Here is a 21494-nt window from a genome sequence, read left to right on the forward strand (position 1 = left end):
GCACATGCCCTGTGGCCCCACAATAGACCGAATGCAAAAATATAGTATGTAGCAGTGGTACATTCCTAAAACCATGCAAAGTTAATTTAAAACAGGCTGACACTTCTTGTGGAAAAAAAAATAACATTGTATAATAGTGGCAGTGTTGCCAGCTTACAAACAAAATTTCCTGAATTTCTCTTCTAGCGTCGTCTCTGTGGATGCTGCATGGACCAAATCTGGAAGGAAGCATGACACAAGACTTTGGGTATATGTAATTCTCGTGCCCTAATATTGAAGAAGAAAAAAATTGCAACATTTCTGAATGCCATAATTGTCGCAAATTTCAAAAATTGAGCCTTTGCTCCTGCGTCCATGGTTAAAGTGTTCCTTTGTTCTCATAATTACATGTAAAAGTAAAATGTATGAGAAAAAAGCTGAGATTGAGGAGTTATAGCCCTTTTTCTAAAATCTAGACAATAATGTTACAAGGGTAACAAAAGAAGTTTTCAAACTCAGCTTGTTAATAATAGTGCCACTGGATATATTGTTTTGTAATTCGAGTATGTCATACCTTTTTTATGAACACTAATGAACAAAAAAGACAATCTCAAATATCGTGTGTAGTTTTCAAGAAATGGCACATTAATTGTTGCCATGTGGTGTGCCCAGTCATCCATAGAGAAATACACGTTTTGGCAAGATACTTGCCAGCTAAAGGTTAATAATAAATAAAGTTATAATCAAAGCTAGCCGTGTGAACTCCATGAGCCCTTTGCTGTAAACATGATATTCAACATTAAAATTGCTGCACATGAGTTACAATTTGCAATGACTGCACAATGAGACAATGTTATTTAGGACTATTTGCTTTTATTTGTACAACATTTATTACACACACACACACAATGCAACATGTTACTGAAGCAATAGTTCTTCCTTCCTCCAGATCACTCACTGTTCCTTGTTCTGTTTCATTTTGGCTATGTCTTTTTCCAACTGAGCACAAGCTTGTTCTATCTCATAGTTCTTACTCACAAGCCCTACCCAAGAAGCTTCCAGCTGTCTAAGTTTATCTCCTCCTTGCGTTTGCATGTTCTTACGTTGCCAGTTGATTTCTTGGATTTGTTTCCTGCAACAAATACATAATTTTTTTCAGTTTTTCTAGGAAAGCAACAGCATAATGAAGAGTAACAATTCCCAATTTAAATAAATGAATTTAGTACATATAATTAGTTTTAGACTCTCTTTAAACTTAATTTTCAATTCAAGAATTAGGATTCTCTCTTCTTTTTCTTGCATGCAAGTTTTGTGAATGTGTGTTTTGAACTATTTTTGCTTAATGTTAGTGTTTCCTACTTATAGTAATTATATTTTTTTTGGTTACTTTTGTTGCAACTGTTCATTTTGCAATTCTATAAAATGATTTGAATTCCATTTTGTTTTAAGCTGAAAGACAAACAGCAGTATTAGAGATTAGGCACACACAGGAGATGTCAGCAATGGCACGGTATGCCAGAGACCTGGGTTCGAGTCCTGGTCGAGCCTGCATTTTTCGCTGAAAATTTCTATGTAGTAAATCTGTGTGTGTCTAATCTTCAATAATTAACATCTCTACGCTGGGAGGAACCAGGCAACGTCGAAGTCTACTGTGTTTCAAAGGCAACAGATGCCGTTGCGGTAGCACTGGCAGAGACGATTCCACGCAGGTAAAACAGCGATAGCGAAAAATCAGGCTGGCTCGGTAGCTCAATGGTTAGAGCAATTACAAGGTATGCCAGAGACCTGGGTACGAGTCCTGGTCGAGCCTGCATTTTTTGCTGGAAATTTCTACGTACCAGGATTAGACTTCTATGCCAGCCGCCAGGTTAGTAAAAATTGTCCATTTTACATTATTAATGAGTAAAGCAAAATTGTTTCAAACTTTAACTGTGATAAGTGATTAATGTTGTTTGTTCAAATACAACATAATATGCCTAAACATGTATATTCTGCCAGTAGTGTTACGTGAATGAAATGTTCTCCCTTAACTCTTAACCCTTAAAGGAGGAACATAAACTACTAAAATCTTATGAAAGATATTTCAGACTAGCCGACGTTGTGCTCCTTATAAGTAAGACCATTAGGCAGAAGGCATGCATAGGAGAGTATAGAAAAGTTTACAGAAACTGGTGTACAGAGACTTGTGGATAAGTTAAATTTTGCTACATACCTAATATTTTGTAGTTGCTTCTGAGCCTGCGTGACCAACTGAACCAAAATTTCCAAATACTGCTTCCATGCCTCACACCCGAACTCTAACATCAGTTCCAAATTGCATATCCTGAAAATATTTATTTGCAGAATAAATAAATGTTGTTATCAGAAAGTTTATTTTAAAAAAGTGTTACAATATTGCACACAAGCAAATTAAGGTCATTATATTGTACATGCAAAATGTAAAATGCAGAAAAAAGGAAAAAATTGAAATTGTAATAATAAAAAAAAAATCAAGTACAGACTAGAAAACAAAGGTAAAAAGATCCCATTTGGAAATAAATACATATATTTTATTATTCTTGATGTAGAAATTGCTTCTATTGCATAAATTTTCTTTTAATTTACAGTTGTTACATGGAACTAAACAACTTTTAAATATGACAATAAAAACTCCTTATGGCATGTACCACAAAATACATTTTAGTTCACAAAACAAATAAACGGCACCATAAATAAAATATTTCTTTGTAACATTTGAGTGCAAAACATTATCCAAAGATTGATACATTTCTATAAATAGTGGTTCCATGCATTCAATTTAAAGACTATTTTGTTGTTCTATGTTGTTACAAACATAAAGGCAAAATTCACAATCATGAAATGCTTGTAACTGTTATGGAATGGGTAAATCATAGACATATAAGCATGTAAATATTATGTTGGTTCCCTTTGACATATGACATTGATACATTCAGTTCGGTGTAATCTGGTGCAAATTTCACCACAGACATTAGCTTAGGGCACATTTGTACACTGTCAGAACAGAACGTAAATTTACATTCCAAATTTGTAATGAAAACTGGTTGCTAGTCTAATTCCAAACTTTCCAATAAACACATAGTTTCTTCAATTGTTAAGCTTTTGAAATCGGAATAGCTTCTGTGAATATAGAATAGTTGGGTTATATGATCTACAAGTTGCAGTGACACATTGTGAAGCCACAAGTAAATAATATAATTGAATTTTCAGATTCTGTATTCAAGAAATGATAACCAGGCATGGTTTGTTATTTAAATTAAAAAACAATTAATTAAACAATATGTGCTAACATCAGAAATAAGTAATTCACAAGCAGGTGTAACCAAATATTTGCTAGTAAAATGATTTACCGTGTAGCCTGATGTTCCAACTGGGCCAATGAATTTTCCACACACTCTGTCCATGCTGCAATGTCAGTCATTTTACCAGCCGGGGGAGGTGGCAGTTCGTAACGTTTCATACTCAATACGTCCATGGGCTGTCGCTGCTGCATCCGTTCAAACTCTGTCCTCATGATTTCAGTCTGAAATAGAGAAGGCACTGATTTATTACAATAAATTGAGATTTGCAAAAATTCCCTGCATTCATGCTCTCTACAGTTACAGTGCGACCACCTCAGGTACCAATCCTGTCTTGTGTTTCGAGATGTCAATGGAAAGAGCACGATCTATGGAGAAATTGCCTTATTGGACACATTTCTTTCATAATGCAATTCCCAGTACATTAATTAATTATTCCAGGGTGCAACTTATTAATAAGGAATTAGAAATGAATTGTTGTTGTAAGTCACTTTATGCACAGATAGGCTAATTGGGACTGGACCTACAGTTTAAAGTGGGATCTGAACTATTGTGCCATGTGCCTCCGCCAGGCAATGTGCCTCTTCTTGCAGTCCCCTCTAGCACAAAATCAAGTACACTGAGCTCCAGTCACCATTGCGTCATCCTTGCATTATGATCTGGGGCAGAATTTTTCTGGGACCTCCATGATTGATGGTGAAACATTGTTTGATTCAACTCCAAGTCCAAGATCTTCATTAAGTGCCCTTGACATTGATTGTTGTGAAATGTTCAGCTTCAGTGCCATTATCACTTGCTTCCGGATGGGATTTCGGTGGACGTCAGCCACCAGTGGTTTAACAGCTGCCGCTGTTCACACGGTGTGAGGTCAACCAACTCTTCGGCAATCTTTCACACTACCAGTCTCAATGAATCTCTGGATTGTATCATACACAAACCTTTTGCTAATCTTCAGGGGCTCTGGGAAATCTCAGTAGGTGACTTTCTCAACCATATGGACATGAATTACGGCAACTCTGTTTTCATATTCGCCCTGCTCCATGCTAAGCACAAGAGGACACACTCTTACTCTTTCACAGTTGAACACACTATGGTCAGGAGTGAGAAGGACAAGCATGGTTTATGAGCCTGACTACTGGATGTACAGTCCAAGCCAAAAGTCTGTAACACTATTTATGGCAAGAGTAGGTAATATGCCCTGTTTTTTTAAACAGTTTTCATAGATTTTTATTAGGCATGTAATCATTTGTGGACTGGGCAAAGAATAAAACTAAACTGGAAATAGACAGCCGTAAATAGGAAATTGTGAATTTGTCTGTTTAAATATTGAATTTTTACCAATTTTGATACCAGTTCTGATGGGCCAATATTTGTACATTAGGAAGCTTCAAAACAGCTGAAGTGGAGTCCTAATGTTCAAGAATGTTGGCATCATCTGTTTTCCATCTCAACTTTGCACTCATGCACAATTTCCATTTATTTATTCAATTGGCAATTTCTGGAATTGAAAGATTTCCCATCAGGAAATACTCATGAATTAGTTTCATGAACAAAGTATCACTTTTTGTAGAATATTTTATTTTGTAAAAAAAAAGTGAAGCTTCTTCCACTTAATGACATAAACAATATGATTATCTGGACCAAACAAAATTAGTGAACAATAAGATATACATCTGAAATTGAGTATTATTTGTACGAGGGTCACTATTTATATTTTGAGCCTTGGCAACACTGATTGAAGTTAGGCGCGATTTGACGTTTGCACGGAATCATCTGGTATTATTGACCATAACGTACTTCAAATGTTTTGTCAATAGCTTTTTTTACGATTTTCGACGTGGATTATCAAGACAAGAGTGCATCGATCAACTTACTTCCACATTTGGCGATGAAGCCCCATCCTTTGCCACTGTGAAACGCTGGTATAACGAATTTAATCGTGGCCGCCATTCGCTCACCGACGAGATTCGCGAAGGTCGTCCAAAATCAGTTGTTGTTCAAGAAAACATTGATGCTGTGCAAAACCTAATACTGCAAGATCGTCATGTGACATACTGTGAGATTGAGGCAACCATAGGCATTAGTTCCACCAGCATACATAAAATATTACATGATCATTTAGCTGTGAGAAAGGTATGTTCTCGTTGGATCCCACACAATTTGACAAAAACTCAAAAAGACGCTAGCGTCAATTGGTGCAAACAAATGCTCAATAAATACAATCGTGGTGCTTCAAAAGACGTTTATAAGATTGTAACAGGTGACGAATCATGGATATATGCATATGAGCCGGAACGTAAACAGCAGTCGACTGTATGGGTGTTTCAAGATGAACCCAATCCAACAAAAGTTGTTCGCGCTCGAAGCACATCGAAACAAATAGTCGCCTGTTTTTTCGGGAAAACTGGTCATTTGGCAACTGTGCCTTTAGAGGAACGTAGAACGGTCAACTCTGAATGGTACACAACAATTTGTTTGCCAGAGGTCTTTGGTCAAATACGGAAAACAAACAAACGCTGTCGGATCATTCTTCATCAAGACAATGCCAGCTGTCACACATCTCGTCTAACAACCGACTTTATGAACAGTCAAAAAATCGAATTGATGGGTCATCCGCCGTACAGTCCTGATTTGGCACCCAATGACTTCTTCTTGTTCCCGAATGTCAAGAATAAATTGCGTGGACAACGATTTTCGTCGGCGGAAGATGCCGTTGATGCGTTCAAAAACCATATTATGGAGGTGTCTCAAGAAGATTGGAAAAACTGCTTTGACAAATGGTTCGAACGAATGCAAAAGTGTATTGACCATAAAGGAGAATACTTCGAAAAACAATAAAGCAGTTTTCAATGCCAAATTTTTGTTTTTTCATTGTTAGGCTCAAAATATAAATAGTGACCCTTGTACAAGGTAACCACTTCAAAAATTCCTGCATAACAAAACATTGCTCACCTCAAATGCACTTAAATTCAGAGGTGGAAGATGTTCCAGATAATTCTTTGTTGGTCTGTATCTCCTAGTTTCTTCCTCCACCATTGCCAAAGCCTGCAATTTAAAAATGCAATATTTATCATACTATAGCCTACAATAATATTTACTACATTTCACATCAGTTTACTGTATTTTGCAATTTACAGTTATTTTCTTTGGTTTATACATTGCCCGGGATGTGGCATGTATGATGGAGCTGGGCATTCGGTGGGTGACCAGCATATGAGAGCAACAGAATTTCTTGAAACAGCAAGAATTCAAAATAATAGTTTTCTTCACTGAATTCTTGTTCCAATTATGAGCAGTGATCAAAGTGAGGGGGATGGTAACCACCCAAGTATGAAATTTTTCATGTAGCATCTTCCCAACTAACCTCAAGGCTCGACTAAACATCAGCCCTCCCCCTCCCCCCAGCTGACATTTACCACTTCAAGCATTGACTATGACTGACATTTTCTCCATTTTATGTGACAATTATATATTTTTTTAAGAACACACCAGAAGCACAGCCAGAGGCAGGAAACAGCGAAGGATGATGATGATGATGAAGCAATGGTATGCTACAAAACGAAAAGAAAAGTTTTTGCCTTGGTGTCCTTTTCATGTCATGAAGGTTTTCATTGTCGTTGTACAGCCAAGGGTAAAATAAACCTTGCATCATGTATTGTCTTTTGACCTGACCATTGCCTGGCTTGTCTGCTCATATCGAATACAGTGCATGTGATAAAACTCATACTACTCAACTTCATTACAGTATGGCTAGTCCCAGTACCACCCTGCCCATTGGTGCTGTTACAATTCACATTGGTAATTCAGTACATCTAGTATTATGGTAATGGCCCCTAGTTTCAAATTGCACCCCTTGTACTCACCTCTAATAATTTAACTGAAACAAGAGATTAAGTTTAGTAAACAAAAATGCAAGAAAATGTTTACAAGTTGCAAAAAGTGGTATAAGATAATAAAATAGGGTAAGGTTTATCTGAAGGTGGTGAAGATGCAATTTAATGTTAGTTTTGTAAAAGAAGGGATGGGTACACATTTGTAAACAACTTACCAATCGGTAGAAATGTGTATTTCACGCACTGTGGCAATGAAATCTATAGGAGTGTCACTCTGGAATGAGCCAATCGACAGCAATGTTTCACACCTGTGGCAGTACAACAGGCCAGCGGCGGATCTAAGGGGAGAGCTGCCGTGCCATGGCTCTACCCTCAGAAAAAGAAATAGCACTTGCTTTGCCAAAATATAGTTAAATTAATACATTTACGAACGAAGAGATTCGAATCTCGTAAGCGTTCCAGCTTACAGCCGCCTCAATTCCTTTGCTGCATTCCCAGCTGTTCTCTCACTTACTCTGGGCCAGCATAGTCTGGCCTAAGCGCAGAGGCATGCGCGGAGGCATGAAAAAGTCTCCGCAGTTAACGAGCGAGGAGGTGGGGTGGTAGCCCAGTGGCAGCCATAAGACAACCACCCGTGCCAGTTCACGTCGTGGCACGACGCGAGAGCTTTCGCATTGTGTTGACATAGTTGCAAAGTTCACAGAGAAGTGACTAATCCTGACTGATTTGTAATACTCGTTGGAGAAGTAATTCACGAGAAAGATGCTTTCCTGCATACTTGGCAAGAACGAACGTAATATCTTCCCCAAATTTATATAACCATTTAGATAGATGCGTCTAAAGAGCCATCCAGACTTTTTTGTTATCGATTTATTCCTTAAGAAAAGATATATCCCTTGCTCTCATGCACACAGACACTCATATGTTGCAACTGACGTTGACAACATTGAAGACATTTACTGTACAAAAGAATTGCCTAAATATCAAAGGGAATTCGCATCACCAGGGGAATTTTTTACTTTAATATTTGTAAAAAATCACACGGAAAATCTTATCAGTATAAGAATTTCACTTGGAGATATAATTCAATTTCTTGCATTGAATTCTAAAAATTGTAGATCTACAGTTCATTTAGCAGATAATCATATTTCAGTTGTTAGTATCACCGATCGCTGATGTACAGTCTGCCGTGCTGGGGTTGCAAATTATAAACAAAGCCAGGCGAGAATACCGTGATCGACTCGGTGTGTCTAAATGTTCAATGTTTTTCTTTGTAGTGAAGTGAAAGTGTCCAATGGTGTGTGAAGGGAAGGGTAGTTAGTAAAGATGAGTCAGATTAGAGCATTATTACATACACCATTTTACAAGGTACTATACAATATTAAATTAAAAGTTAAACAACTTGGCTGTCCCACGCCAGATTTAAACATCAATTCTATTTAAAAATATCAAAAAAATGGTAAAGGTGACAGGCATCGAAATTTTAATAGTCCCATTTATTTCCTAGAAACTCTAGCCGACCTCCCCACAGCATGCTACGATTCCAGGGATTGCGGGTTTGAATCTCAGCCTGTGCATCAGTGTTCTTTGTGAGTGTTCACTCATCCTTATCTTCGCGATTAGCCAAAAGCAGCGGCGGCTCAAGGGGCAGAGCTGCCGTGCCATGGCACTACCCTCAGAAGAAATTCATACGTCGCCAAGTAAAGTTAAATGAATACATTGATAGTTTACAGACAAGGAGATTCGAATCTTGCAATCGGTCAAGCTGACGTGACGACCGCCCCAACCTCCTCACTGCATCGCCAGCTGTTTCGTTCGTACGCTCGCGAGGCAACATTTCGTGCCGCCAAAGAGCTGGCCTAATCATGGACCTAACCAAGTTGACACACGTTTAGAGGGTTGAACAAGTCTCAGCGAGGAACATTTCCACCATGAGCCGAGAACAAAGTGGCAGGGGGCGGAGTTAGCTCATAAGAAACCGTGCCAGTCTTAGCCTGGCCTGGCAAGGGAACTTTCGCAGTGTTGACACAACACAGTTGCCACATTCAGAAAAAAGTCGGTAAATACGACTGGTTTGTAAGACCCGTTGGGGAAGTAATTTGTGCCTACTTTTGGAGAAACGAACCTAATATTTTTCCAAAGTAAAATGAACATTTTTGATAATAGATAGATGCACCAAGAGGGCCATCCAGACTTCTTTTGAGTTTCCTTTTGCATTTCGACAATTTCTTTTCATAACAAAGATATTTTCGACATCCAGTTAGAATACGTGTGCATGGGGGAGGAGAAGGTGATAGGATTTGTTTTTCCTTTCCTCTTGTAATTGTTGTATTTTTAGGGAAGTGTCCTGTAGTGTATAAAGATAGGTTAGTGAGTGAAGATGAATCGGATTAGTACGTTATTACTTAAACACATGATGTTTGCCACGTAACCAAACGAGGACAAACATCTTGGCTAGTGGCGCAACCTCAAGGAGGGGGCAGGGGGGGGGCATTGCGGAGGTTTTTTTTTCTATTTACTTGATCACGTTGGCACTACCCATCATAGTTGCCGCCGGCCGCCACTGGCCAAAAGTAGTACAAATGCGAAGTAAAATAAACCAATCTTAGGAACTCTGAATTTTTGTCTGCAATATTAGTACACAAAGTTCCATTAAAATTACCTCTTTCATTAGATTTCTATGACATATGCTAGCGAAAATTTTTCAATTTCTTGATAACGTTGGCACTACCCATCATACTAGCTGCCAGCTGCCACTGCAACAGGCTGAACAAGCCTGCATTCAATTGGTGTGTAAGGGTCCTCATGATTCATGAGGAAATTGGGGAGCTATGAATGATTGGCATATAAGCCAGTCATGAAAAACCTACAACTGGGGGTTCGTTGTAATGGCCACATGTCACCCCATAACTGGTTCTGTTTGGTTACTCACCAACTCTGCTGAGGCATGTGGGAGTGAGGCCAGTAGTCGGTAGGTAGTCCAATTTCAGCCAAATTAAGCATGTGGTTGTATTTATTCTTCTACAGACGTGGACTGATGCATTACTGTTTCTATACTTTTTTTATGTGATTCCCTTGTTAATTTTCAGCACTTACCAACGAGAGACAAAATCAGGCACGATTTTGCCAGCCTCACTCCCACCTACCAAGGTCGGAGATCATCTAACCAGTTAAGCCTCGGCTGGATGTTGAAAGAAATCCAAATTTCGAGAGTGTCGTTAGTTCCGTTCTAACAACAGTACCGAGGGAACACGAGGGAGGCGCTGACGTCGCTTTCAACAGATTCTCTTTTTTCCCAGTCACAAATCTCCCATATTCTTACCATCGTTACCCAGTTTCAGCAACCCGACCTCGCTGCTTTTACGATCTGGCACGGAGAGGGGGAGAATGAATGGTCGTTCCCACTGGCCATTGACCATTGACAGATGTGCCGAAACCCTGAAGAATAACTGTTTTCCTTTCCTTAGTTGAAGAAAACCTTATACATCGTCCTTTGAGATTACCAGCCTATGCACTGTGAAGCTGCATGTTTCTTTTTGTTTCCGTCGGTACATTCGTTTTGTTACAGTAAAATGGCCAACTAACATAGATTATGTAGTAAAATACCTAAAATATAAATTCTCAGCTTTGGAATCAGGATTCTGTTGTTCCTGTTCTCCATAGGCGTAGCTACGGGGTGTGCCGGGTGTGCCTAGGCACACCCTAATGGGCTGCTTTATCAAAGAGAATTAGAGACAGATATTTCAATAAGAGAGAAAATAAGCGGCAGTTTGTAAGAAGTTGAAAATGTCATTACTTGGTACAAACGTGTGCATTATCGCTGATGAAGCAGGTGTCTATAGATTTTTGATTTTTGATGTCATTGGAAAAAGAAGATATTTACTGCATTCTACTCTGTACTGCAGCGCCTTTCTTCTATACCTGTCACAAGCTGCACGTGTGAGAGAGCTTTCTCCAAGCTCACCCAAGTTAAAACTAAATTAAGAGCAACTCAGATGCAGGATAGATTGGAAGCCGTGCTCTTGCTTATGTGGAACAGGAAAAATCTTAGTCTATTGATGTAAATGAAGTTATTGACGAGTTTAAGAACATTGTACCTTTTGACAGACGTCTCTTGTTATAGATGACGTGTATTTTGAGGTATTTGTTTGTAACATTTATGAACATTTTGTGTGTGTAATTTCTATGCAATTTGATTTTTTCTACTACGTATATTCAGAAATTTTCAACACTGTCCTTTAGTGAATTTATATTCCTTTACAAACATCAGTGCAGTTAAAGAGCCAAGTGATTGTGTTGCAAAATATACTATTAAAAAGGTACAAGACCTCATTTTTTTCTTTGTGCACACACAAATATAAAGTTCTAGCTACGCCTATACTGTTCGCGTACAAGAAGCTACACACTTCGTGTTATCAGGGCGCCTCCGATGGCGTAGTGGTGACGTCGTCGCCTTGTAATCAAGGGACCCCGGATTCAATACTCGGTGGAGACGTAGTGGCTCCAGTGGCGTAGCAGCCACCCCCGCAATGCCTGCAACGCGGGGGGGGGGGGGGGGGGAGGTGTAGAAGCCCCACAAAGAGCTCTTGAAGTTTTTATTGTATATAATCGCAGAAATTCCACATATAGTGTCGCTTATAAAAAATCGATTTACGAAACAGAAATCTGATTCCCAGTAACATCATATATGACGTCTGCGATAACAAGCAGTGACGTATTATCTCAGCCAGAGGGACCCCAGTAACTTGTCATATGGGTCCCCCTCCGAAATGCAGAATTAACTTACTTGCTCGCAGATGTCCATCGATAGGAAAATATCCCTCATCTCATACCTTTGTATCTACGCAGTTTGTCGTAAACGTAGTGTAGCGTGTCAATTGTCTACGGTTATGAATCCAGTAGAAATATTCAGTTGCTCAACCAGTCTATCCTTATTTTACAATAAACATCAAAATTGTTAATTCGTAACCTTTTAGTTTTACACGTGATATTTAAAATGTGACTTCCCACCTAATATTTTCAAGGGGGTCCCAATTCTTTTCATATTGAAATAAGAGCTGAAATGAATTTCCCATATTGTCTACACTTGTTACGTTTTACTTCAAAGGGGACGAAAACCTCAGTTAAAGGTGGGACCCATAGTAAATTATCCCTTTGCTGTAAAGACCATTATCCCATCCTCTGCCACGCAGGGTATACAACGTATGAGTTAAATGTGACCATTATTTTGTGTAAGTTCATTTTTCTTACAATTTGGCATTTTGTGGACATTTCTGTCGAACTAGTTCTTATTTTCCAATGTGCTACGATTTTTTGATCTGCAGTGTTCGAAGGAAAAAATTCCTCGCTGCAAATTTCCTTGTTCGCGTTGGGGATAGAAAAAAGGAAAATTCGAGCACTGATGGTCTATTAATAAAAAGGTTCTTGTTTCATGAAAAAGTATTTAAGAAAGTATGATCACTGGTCTATCGAAAAAAGAATGGCAGCATTAAAATTATGAATAATGATGTTGAGGTCTACTAACCTGTGGCAACCTTCTTTTATTTTGTTGGGGGGGGGGGGAAGGTTTCAGTCCTTCCAAGCTGCATTTCATGGAGTGACAAATTTTCAGTGAATAGAGTTCCTTCGCAGCTTTATTATCTGTCACTCAAGACTAGAGTCCGCAGTTATTTCTTCGTAGCAGATTGAAATGTACCTTGTGATAGGTTACTACCGACAATCTAGATATCCGGTTCAACCCCCTTTACTGAAGGATAAGTTTGTTGCTTGAGTATATTAGGGCTACTCACTCAGTATTAGAAGGCTAATATGAGCGACTCTTACGCTGAATCTTGGCCTGCAGGAACCAGGAGATGGCTTACGGGCTGAAGGCACATTCACCTCAAAGTCCAAAAGAGGAGTGTTTACTATCTTTTTACAATTCCACCAAAAAAGTATTTTTTAATATCTGTATAATATATGTAACTTCATTAAAAATAATATTTCAAGCAAAAATACAAAGCAACAGGAACAAAATATATGGTAGCGGGAAGCTTCCCCCTCCTCTAAAAGTGATTCCTGGCTGTGTCCCTGCGTTGAAGTAGAGAAAATATTTCCAGATTCTTCTTCCAGTTATTTTTCAGAGATTCAGACCATCCTAATTTAGTTTCAAGAAGGTACTACAGTGATATAAGTCAATAACAAAAAAATGGGAAGGCATAATATTTGAGGCAAAAGTTAATTTCTTGTACAACGAAGGGGGGAGGACAGATAACTATCTAACTATTGTACCTCCGTCCCACTCTGGCATCATAATTTTTTTTTGACACTAAGGGGGCCCCTCGATATTTTACTTGCGGGGGGGGGGGGGGGGGGGGGCAAAAATCTGCGATACCCCACTGAGTGGCTCGGATCCCACTTTAAACTATACGTCCAGTCCCGATTTGCCTCTCTGTGCATAAATTGGTCTTAAAACAAGTTTAACAAACAAACGTTTTGCTATCAGTTCACAATCATAATTGGCTGTGCTCTAATAGTTGGAGATATTGATAGATGCACGTAAAGAGTGAGGTATTTGCAAAATTTCCGGCAACTGCTCTTGAAGGATCGATATATTATAAATTGTACATATATAGTCTCCCCACAATAACCAAATATTAGCAAGCAGATGGAGGACTTCCCCTTCCCCTTTCAAATACCATTCTGCACATAACCACCGAACTCGGGACCTCTATTACTCAAGATTAGTCTGTCCGATACCCGGTGGAGGCAAATGGCACAGTGGTTCGGATCCCACTTTCAACTGTAGGTCCAGTCCCGATTAGACTCCCTGTGCATAAAGTGGACTTCAAACAACAAATCAATCAATCAATCAAGATTAGTCAAAAGCAGGCACGTATCAAGAAATATATTTCGGGGGGGGGGGAGAGTCCGAACCAAGTCTCAGAAATAATAATAATATAAATGATGAAATTAAAGTATTCACATTAGATTAATGACATTAATTAAATATGTAAATTAATTAATAATGTATTATTATTATTACTTGAATAGGCAAAAAGACGGTGTAAGAACAGGTAAGAAAAGGGATATAACAACACATATTCTTTATCTAGCTTAGGTGTAGTTAATATCGCAAAAAAATGAAATGAGAAATGAATGTCAAATAGATCAAGGATCGAATACTTATTGAATATGAATATGGTCCTATTAAATACACACACATGGCATTTAGACGATTAAGAACATGTGTTTTATGGAATCATGTCAGCCAAGACACATTTTCACCTCACTCAAGGTCAAGGATTATGTGAATTCAATTGAAATTGTACCAATATCTACAACTGAATGTGAATGCGGGTTCCGTGTCATGAATCTAACCTTTACTGAACAGAGGCAGATTAAATATTTGGTTGAATCATAGAATACATTGCCGTAAATCCATTTCAGTGTTGGTGTTTTATTTTCATTTGGTATGAGCTCAAATTACCATTTTAATCCTTCGTTTTAAAAGTAATTCAAACACAAAAATGGTTATTGGGGGTCATTTTGAGTTTTTTCTATTTTATTACTACCTTCATTTGAATTTTTTATTTTCTAAAAATTTCGGGGGGGGCTGTAGCTCATTTAGCACCCCCTCTGCGTATGGCAATGCCCTCTGGATCTCCCTCCCCTAAATAGTCCTCGGCTCAAAAGTGACAGAAAAGCCAAGGTGAATTCCTTTTTATAATCTCTAATTCTCCAAAACTATTCTTTTTGGAATGAAAAAATAGAGATTAAAGTTGATTTCCAAAAAAAAAGAAGAAGAAGAAGAAGTAGAAGAAGTATTGAAGGACAATAACAGGGAAGTTTTCCCTTTGTAAAGTCGGCTGGGCGTCTCACTGGCCTTTTGGAAACTAAGATTAGGTTCCTGGGCGTGTTTTGTGAGGTCGGATTTTTGCGGCCTTCGATCTTCATAAAGCGGCTCTGGGGTTCACCCATTCTCAAATAAACAGGTACCATTGAAGGACGACACCCCAAGGGGCAGGGGAGGCTAAAGGAGGCTGGAGCGTGATGCTTAAAAACCAAAGGATAGAGAATGAAAGTGAAAATAAAGATTGGCTGATTGATTTGTGGTTTTAAGTCCACTTTATGCACAGAAAGGCTAATCGGGAGTAGACCTACAGTTCCAAGTGGGATCCGAACCACTGTGCCATGTGCCTCCAGTGGAAATAAAGAGGCAACACAGACTGAAAGAGAGGAAAAGGAAGAGGAAAACCAACCAAAACAGACTATAATAAGAGAGTGAGGGGTGGATTGAGAGAAATGAAGATAAACATTTCTCACGATGGAGTGAGAAAAGGAACAAAGAAAAGAAACAGTACAGAACGATAAAGAGATAAAGGAAGGAAGAGAAACAAAAAGATAGGCATGCAGAAAAAACTATAGAAAGAGAGAATGAGAAACAGAAGCAAAAGGTAGAAAGCGAAATAGAGAACGAGCAAGTGGAGGGAGAGAGAGAAAGAGAAGGGTAAGAAATGAAGAAAGCTCTATATCTTAAGAGCCAGGGAGAGAGAGCAAAGAACATAGGAGGGAAAATGGAACAAGACCTAATCGTGAAAAATATACTATGGTTTTACACACACAGAGATAAAAGAGTTATAAATAAAAGTTAGTTTTCTGTATTACAAGTTCTAGACTCTCCCAAGTATCATTCCAGCTCAAATGAGGCGAAAAGAAAGTCGCCCTAGTTTCGAGTGTAAGCGAAATTTTAAAATTTTACTCGCTAAACTGCTGGAAAAGGAACACAATTCAATTGTATTCAAATATTATGCATTACTAAGGAGGGCTTCCCAGGTGGCTTAAAAGTAACACCTTGTAATCAGAGGGCCCCGGGTTCAATAGCCGGTGAAGGCACGTCTCTCCCGAAGGAGTGGTTTGGATCCACTTGTAACTAAATATTAAGATTTCACCAGATTTCTGACTGTGATGCACCACAAGTTCATAAGTTCTATAGGCTCGAATGTCAGTTAATGAATGAATGCTTCCTTAGTTAATGTTACCAATGTCAAGACACTGTTCAAATTAAAGGGGATTCCAGGTAAGTGTCTCCTCTCATTTTCCCCAGCCTCTACATCTTCCAACCAGTAACATAAATTTTCCCCTTCGTAAATTTTCTGTTATTTTTGTGTAATTTGTCTTTTAATTTTTAGGTTCATTTAACGCCGACACGTCAGTCAAAATTGTCAATTTTTACATAATCTTACATTAATTTTTGTATTAAGTCCTATGTTATGCACAGATAGGCTAATTGGGATTGGACCTACAGTTTAAAGTGGGACCCTAACCCGGGAACCCTTGATTGCAAGGTGATAACGTTACCACTATGTGATCGGGGAGATCATTAATTTCAGATGAAATTCACGGCTTGAAAATAAATTTATTAAAATTTTGTTACTACACACCAAACTCACACAGAGCATTGTCGTCCTATTAAATTTTGCGCTTTATGTTTTATAATAATAATATGATGATGATGAACGTTAATTTAAATGTTTATTTTATTATTTAATTTGAGCCTCAATAAATTAAAATAAGTCAGTTCTTGGGTTTCAGCGCGGCGCAAAAGATTTAGTATAAGTATAATTATTGTATTAGGTAAAAACAAAAGTCAAAATGCGAAAATGGGAATCTTTGAACCACCCTCTTCCATCCTACATTTTCTTCAATTCCCATTATGATGCATATAACCTAGATATGTAAAAAAAATCTGAGAGCATCACAGAGTAAGTCAACGAAGTAACTGGCTTTCTTGTTTCGGATCAGACTTGTACGAACCGACGTAATTTGTGTAAACTAAGTGAAGGCGATTCACTTCCTCGACTTCCAAGACTGTCTGTCTTGTATTTTGAAAGTAGCCACCCACTGAAGGAATGAATGCACTTCCCTGAGTTTCCAAGGTCTTTGCGCGGACAAAACATAAACCAGATGTCAAAGCAAGATAAGTTTACAAATTGCGGTGTGAAACCAACCCCCTCCCCCCCCTCCTCCATGGGAGCATACACATTCAGAGGGTTGCTTGCCCAGAAACGACAGCAGCGCCATAAGCGGAAAATCCTCGAACTTGCAGAAGGCGTGGGAACTAAATACTTGTCTTTTTTTTAATAAAATTATGTAATTTCTGTTGAAGATATTGTGCAAACGCTTGGAATTATCTATATAAATTCACGACACTAAGATGCACAATATTGAACTTAAATGCTAAAATGGTTTAAAACTCTTCAAACACCGCATTTAAAGCTGCTTTCAGATCCAATTAATGCTGAATTTCCAATTTTTTGTACGCCAAACTAGAATCCCAAATTGATTTTTTTATCATTACATCACTCCGTGTATCCTTCTAGAAAAGCCTTGCAGAGTATCATCGAAATTGGAAGCATATGTTAGGAGATTTTGTCAATAGAAGGAGAAGCAGTTTTCAGCTGTTGAAAGAAACATCCAGCCGAGGCTTAAGGGGGTGACATGTGGTCAGCACGATGAACCCCCAGTCATTGTTGTAGGTTTCCATGACTGTTACGCTACTCATTCGTAGCTCCCAATTTCCTCACGAAGGTGGGTGGCAACTGGCAAATGGTCCCATACACAGGCCAAAATCTCAGGAGAGAAGTTGTTACGCTTCCCCCAGAAGACTCGAACCTGTGTCCCGTAGCTACAGCCCAAAGCATGATGCCTTAGACCACTCGACCATGGCGCGGGACTCTGTAATTATGCAGCACCTACTAATTCCTGAAATATTAAAAACTTACAATTTACTTCTGGAAGTTTGTTTGTTAGAAGTATAAAAATTATGTACGAAAAAGGTTATGTGAGTACTACTGTGTTCTATTCCGAAACATTGAACAACACACATACATAGGTAGTTCCTTATTAAAACTGCCAGAGGTTTATTCAGAATTTTCCATCTGGGGAGAGTGGGGGTTAAGGGTAAATTTTGAGTCAAATTACCAAAAAAGGGGCCTTTTAAAAAAATGTTATGGGGATGCTGAAATTTATTTGGTTCCGTATATCGGAAACACATTTCTTCATTTTTACAGAAGAAACTACTTACGGAAATGAGTTTCTCCAAACTTTCAAACGTTCGTCGAGGTATTTTGTTTCATCGTGGAATATATTTGACCGGGAAAGCATGTATTTTTCAAGAGAAATATCTCACCAATGCACAATTGCCATTGCTTTCGCTACGTGAACTGCATGCTGCGTACGTTTGATGACGTAAGCCCGTCTTTCCAAACCCCTTTTTTGGGTGTTGTGTACTTTGATCTGTCCAAAGCTATTGATAATGGATCACCATTATTTACTGCATAAATTAACTGACAGATTTAATATAACTGGAAACACGTTAAAAATATTGAAAGACTATCTAAGTAATAGACAACGTGTTATACTTCCTGGAACTCATTCTAACTGGCTTCCTGTTATATCTGGTTTGCCGCAAGGAAGCGTTCTTGGCCCTCTGTTATTTGTATTATATCTGGATGATCTCACAGATCTCTTTAATTCCCCCATCTCAAGCACAATTCTAATGTTTGCCGATGATTGCAAGATTATCAGAGAAATAAAACAGCCATCAGACATGCGACTTCTCCAAAATGACAAACAAATTTTCTGAATGGTGTAAGCGATGGAAACTGTCCACAAACTCTTCGAAATACTTTTACATAACAATTTCATTGAAGCAAAACATTCTTGAAGATAATTATACACTCACCGACATCCATCTAGCAAAACACCGAGATCTAGGTATCCTCATAGATTCTAAACTAACTTTCGATAATCACATATCAACCATCACAAAAAAGGCAATGAGTATGCTAGGCTTACTTTACAGATTCACCGAAATCCATAACCCTAAAGCACTTTCCATTTACTTCAAAACTTTTGTGTCCCCCATTCTAGAATACTGTTCACCCATCTGGAACATGGCTGTCCCTTCTCATACCTCCAAGATCGAGCGTGTTCTCAGCTTTTTCCTCTCTATCGTCCGATAAAGAGTGCCGGCCTTGAGACACCTACCTAAGAGAGATCTGCTTGTAAACTTAAACATAAATACTTCAGAATCACGTAGATATGTTGCAGATATGAAATTACTACATAAGATCATTAAAGGAAACCTGAGATGTAGCATCCCACTCCACGAACTCTCCCTCAGAGTGCCCAGACATAAAACACGGAGCAAGGAGACTTTCCACACTGCAACTCCCAGACTATCACTCATACAACGATCACTATTCCATAGGCTACCGAACCAATTCAATATCATCTCAAACCAAGTGGATATTTTCAGTTCATATTCGTCTTTTATCACCAACTTAGAAAAAATTGTACATAAGTAATGCATTGTGAAAGTAATCTGTTTACCTTGGTACTGTCTTGTTTATGTTTATATTTTGTTTATTTTATTTTATCTTGTTTCATGTGTTCTTTTTTTCACTAGGGTACCGTTTAACTGTTGTGTTTCCAGTTTAAAATGGCTTCTGCTGTACTGGAAATTGCAATAAATAAAGAACCTAACCTTATCGAAAATGGTTCGTGTGGCTATCCGTGAATGGTTCGTGGGGCTATCAGTCAGCTACTCGAGCATAATGTACAATTTGCACACGTGACGCACGATATTAGGTATTTTTCGGTTAAGAAGGTTGGAAACACTGCATGCCCACAACGTGAGTCAAGATGTGGCCGCCATATTGCGTGTTACGGAAGCGAAGAAAGGAATCAAAAAACCACTCTGTATGTGAAAAATTGTGTATGTTTTCGTGTAAAAAGTATAATGGCACCTTGAACTATGTTTCGCAATACACAATTGGTAAGTACGAACCATGCGAAACACAAAATATCAGATTTTAATTTGTTTCTGATATATGGCGCACTATGACTTACATCGAAATCGAACCATGTAAAAATTGCATTCTTAGCATGATGAAATCGCAATAAAACAAAAGGAACTTGGGCCAATGTTTTTCTCCGGCGTTTGTGATTACATTATTTGGGAACAAAATGGTACATTATTATAAACTTACACATTTGGAACTTGGGCCAAAAAAAGAATCTAAAAGATGGATCCATCAAAGTGGAATTTCAAATTACTTTTAAACTTGTTTAGAGGAATACACTGTACTTGTTGTATCAAGACAGTTGCAAAGTTGCCTGATTACACAGGTTTCAATCATAGACAAGATATGCACAGAGTTGCGGCAGCGATATGGTGCCGTAACTGTTGACTCATTGAATTAACTTACCGCTTCTCTAACTCCAGGTTCCTCGTAACCTTGATCAATATACGGTAACGCATCCACGACAACTTCACCAGCCATATTAAACAATTGTATTTCTACTACATACAGTTCTTCAATATCAGGATGGTAGTTTTCCCCCTTATACTGGCTGTGACCTGTGACAACAAATATACTTGTACCAACAGATTAAATATATGCTTGCACGTGGACATCAAATGATCTATACTATTGAATTTTCCGAATTAAGATTCAACACTTAGAAAATATTAAATCCTTAAGAGATCACACATCTGCTTTAAATTTACATTCAAAGAAGGCATTTTAAAAAACATTCAAAGTGAGCATTCACGTTGTATAACTTTCATAGCGCACTATGTTCAAATAAATCCCTGGAAAATGTGCCTTGTGGCAATATGGCTTGGCAACATTGGATCGCTTGTATGGAAACCGTGCTTTTATCAATGTAAGCCCCGTGTCCCGTGTGTTCTTCTTGAATGAATGGTTGCAGGCCCGTAGCCAGACAGGGGCCAGGGGGCGCTGCACCTCCAGGCACTGAGGTCAGTCACGTTGACATTAGGTAAACCTATATTGTGTAATTGGTTTGCAGTAAAAATCTAGACAGCAGATATTATTTTGCTCACAACTTTGGTGAAGGATAAATTCGGGGAGCATGAACAGTAGCTATTACATTCGTTCATCTTATTTATAAGAAGAAGTCTTATGTAGCGGCAAGCATTTAGGAGATTCTCTTCTCTAGAGTTCAGAAAGTTTCTTCACAGGGGAGCTTCTTTATCTGTACCTTCGTTGCCCTGTTGCGACCTCCCATTTATACAGAAATCTGTGACTTTGATGCCATTATGCAAATCCCTCTGCCTCTGCGTCATGCGTCAAAGGTTAACAGCTCCCAAGTTTTGGAAATGAAAAACAGTTTCATTCCTTCGGCCGAGGAGTGGAATGTGTACGTACGGTAGGCACTATGATTGAATATTGTCCTTTTTTCTTGCAGGGGCGGCGCTACAGGGGGCTAGGGGCCTGAAGCCCCCTGTAGCCCCCTAGATTTTTGTAGTACGGTAAATGCATTTCAACTGAAAACTTAAAAAATAACATTTTCATTT

At 38.5% G+C, this 21494-nt stretch overlaps 1 protein-coding gene across 1 annotated transcript; it reads right to left on the reverse strand.

The window, feature by feature from the left end:
- Nucleotides 1-856: 856 nt before the first annotated feature.
- Nucleotides 857-20761, reverse strand: BCAS2 (BCAS2 pre-mRNA processing factor). The gene is made up of 5 exons (XM_083121928.1): nucleotides 20383-20761; nucleotides 6249-6341; nucleotides 3348-3520; nucleotides 2192-2302; nucleotides 857-1111 (listed from the first exon to the last, which is right to left on the reverse strand). Exons 1-5 carry the CDS (start codon nucleotides 20455-20457, stop codon nucleotides 934-936), a joined length of 630 nt encoding a protein of 209 aa, XP_082978054.1. The 5' UTR covers nucleotides 20458-20761; the 3' UTR covers nucleotides 857-933.
- Between the last annotated feature and the right edge of the window lie 733 nt (nucleotides 20762-21494).

Source organism: Lepisma saccharinum, chromosome 1 (genome assembly GCF_977018435.1).
Source record: "Lepisma saccharinum chromosome 1, izLepSacc3.1, whole genome shotgun sequence".
Classification (NCBI taxonomy): domain Eukaryota; kingdom Metazoa; phylum Arthropoda; class Insecta; order Zygentoma; family Lepismatidae; genus Lepisma; species Lepisma saccharinum.

Excerpts from the sequence above, each read along its gene's own strand:
- BCAS2 (XM_083121928.1), bottom strand. The coding sequence starts at position 20,457 with ATGGCTGGTGAAGTTGTCGTGGATGCGTTACCGTATATTGATCAAGGT. Across the intron at positions 3,521-6,248 it reads TGAATTTAAGTGCATTTGAG|ACTGAAATCATGAGGACAGA; the intron begins GTGAGCAATGTT and ends TCTCTATTTCAG. Across the intron at positions 2,303-3,347 it reads TTGGAACATCAGGCTACACG|GATATGCAATTTGGAACTGA; the intron begins GTAAATCATTTT and ends AAATATTTTCAG.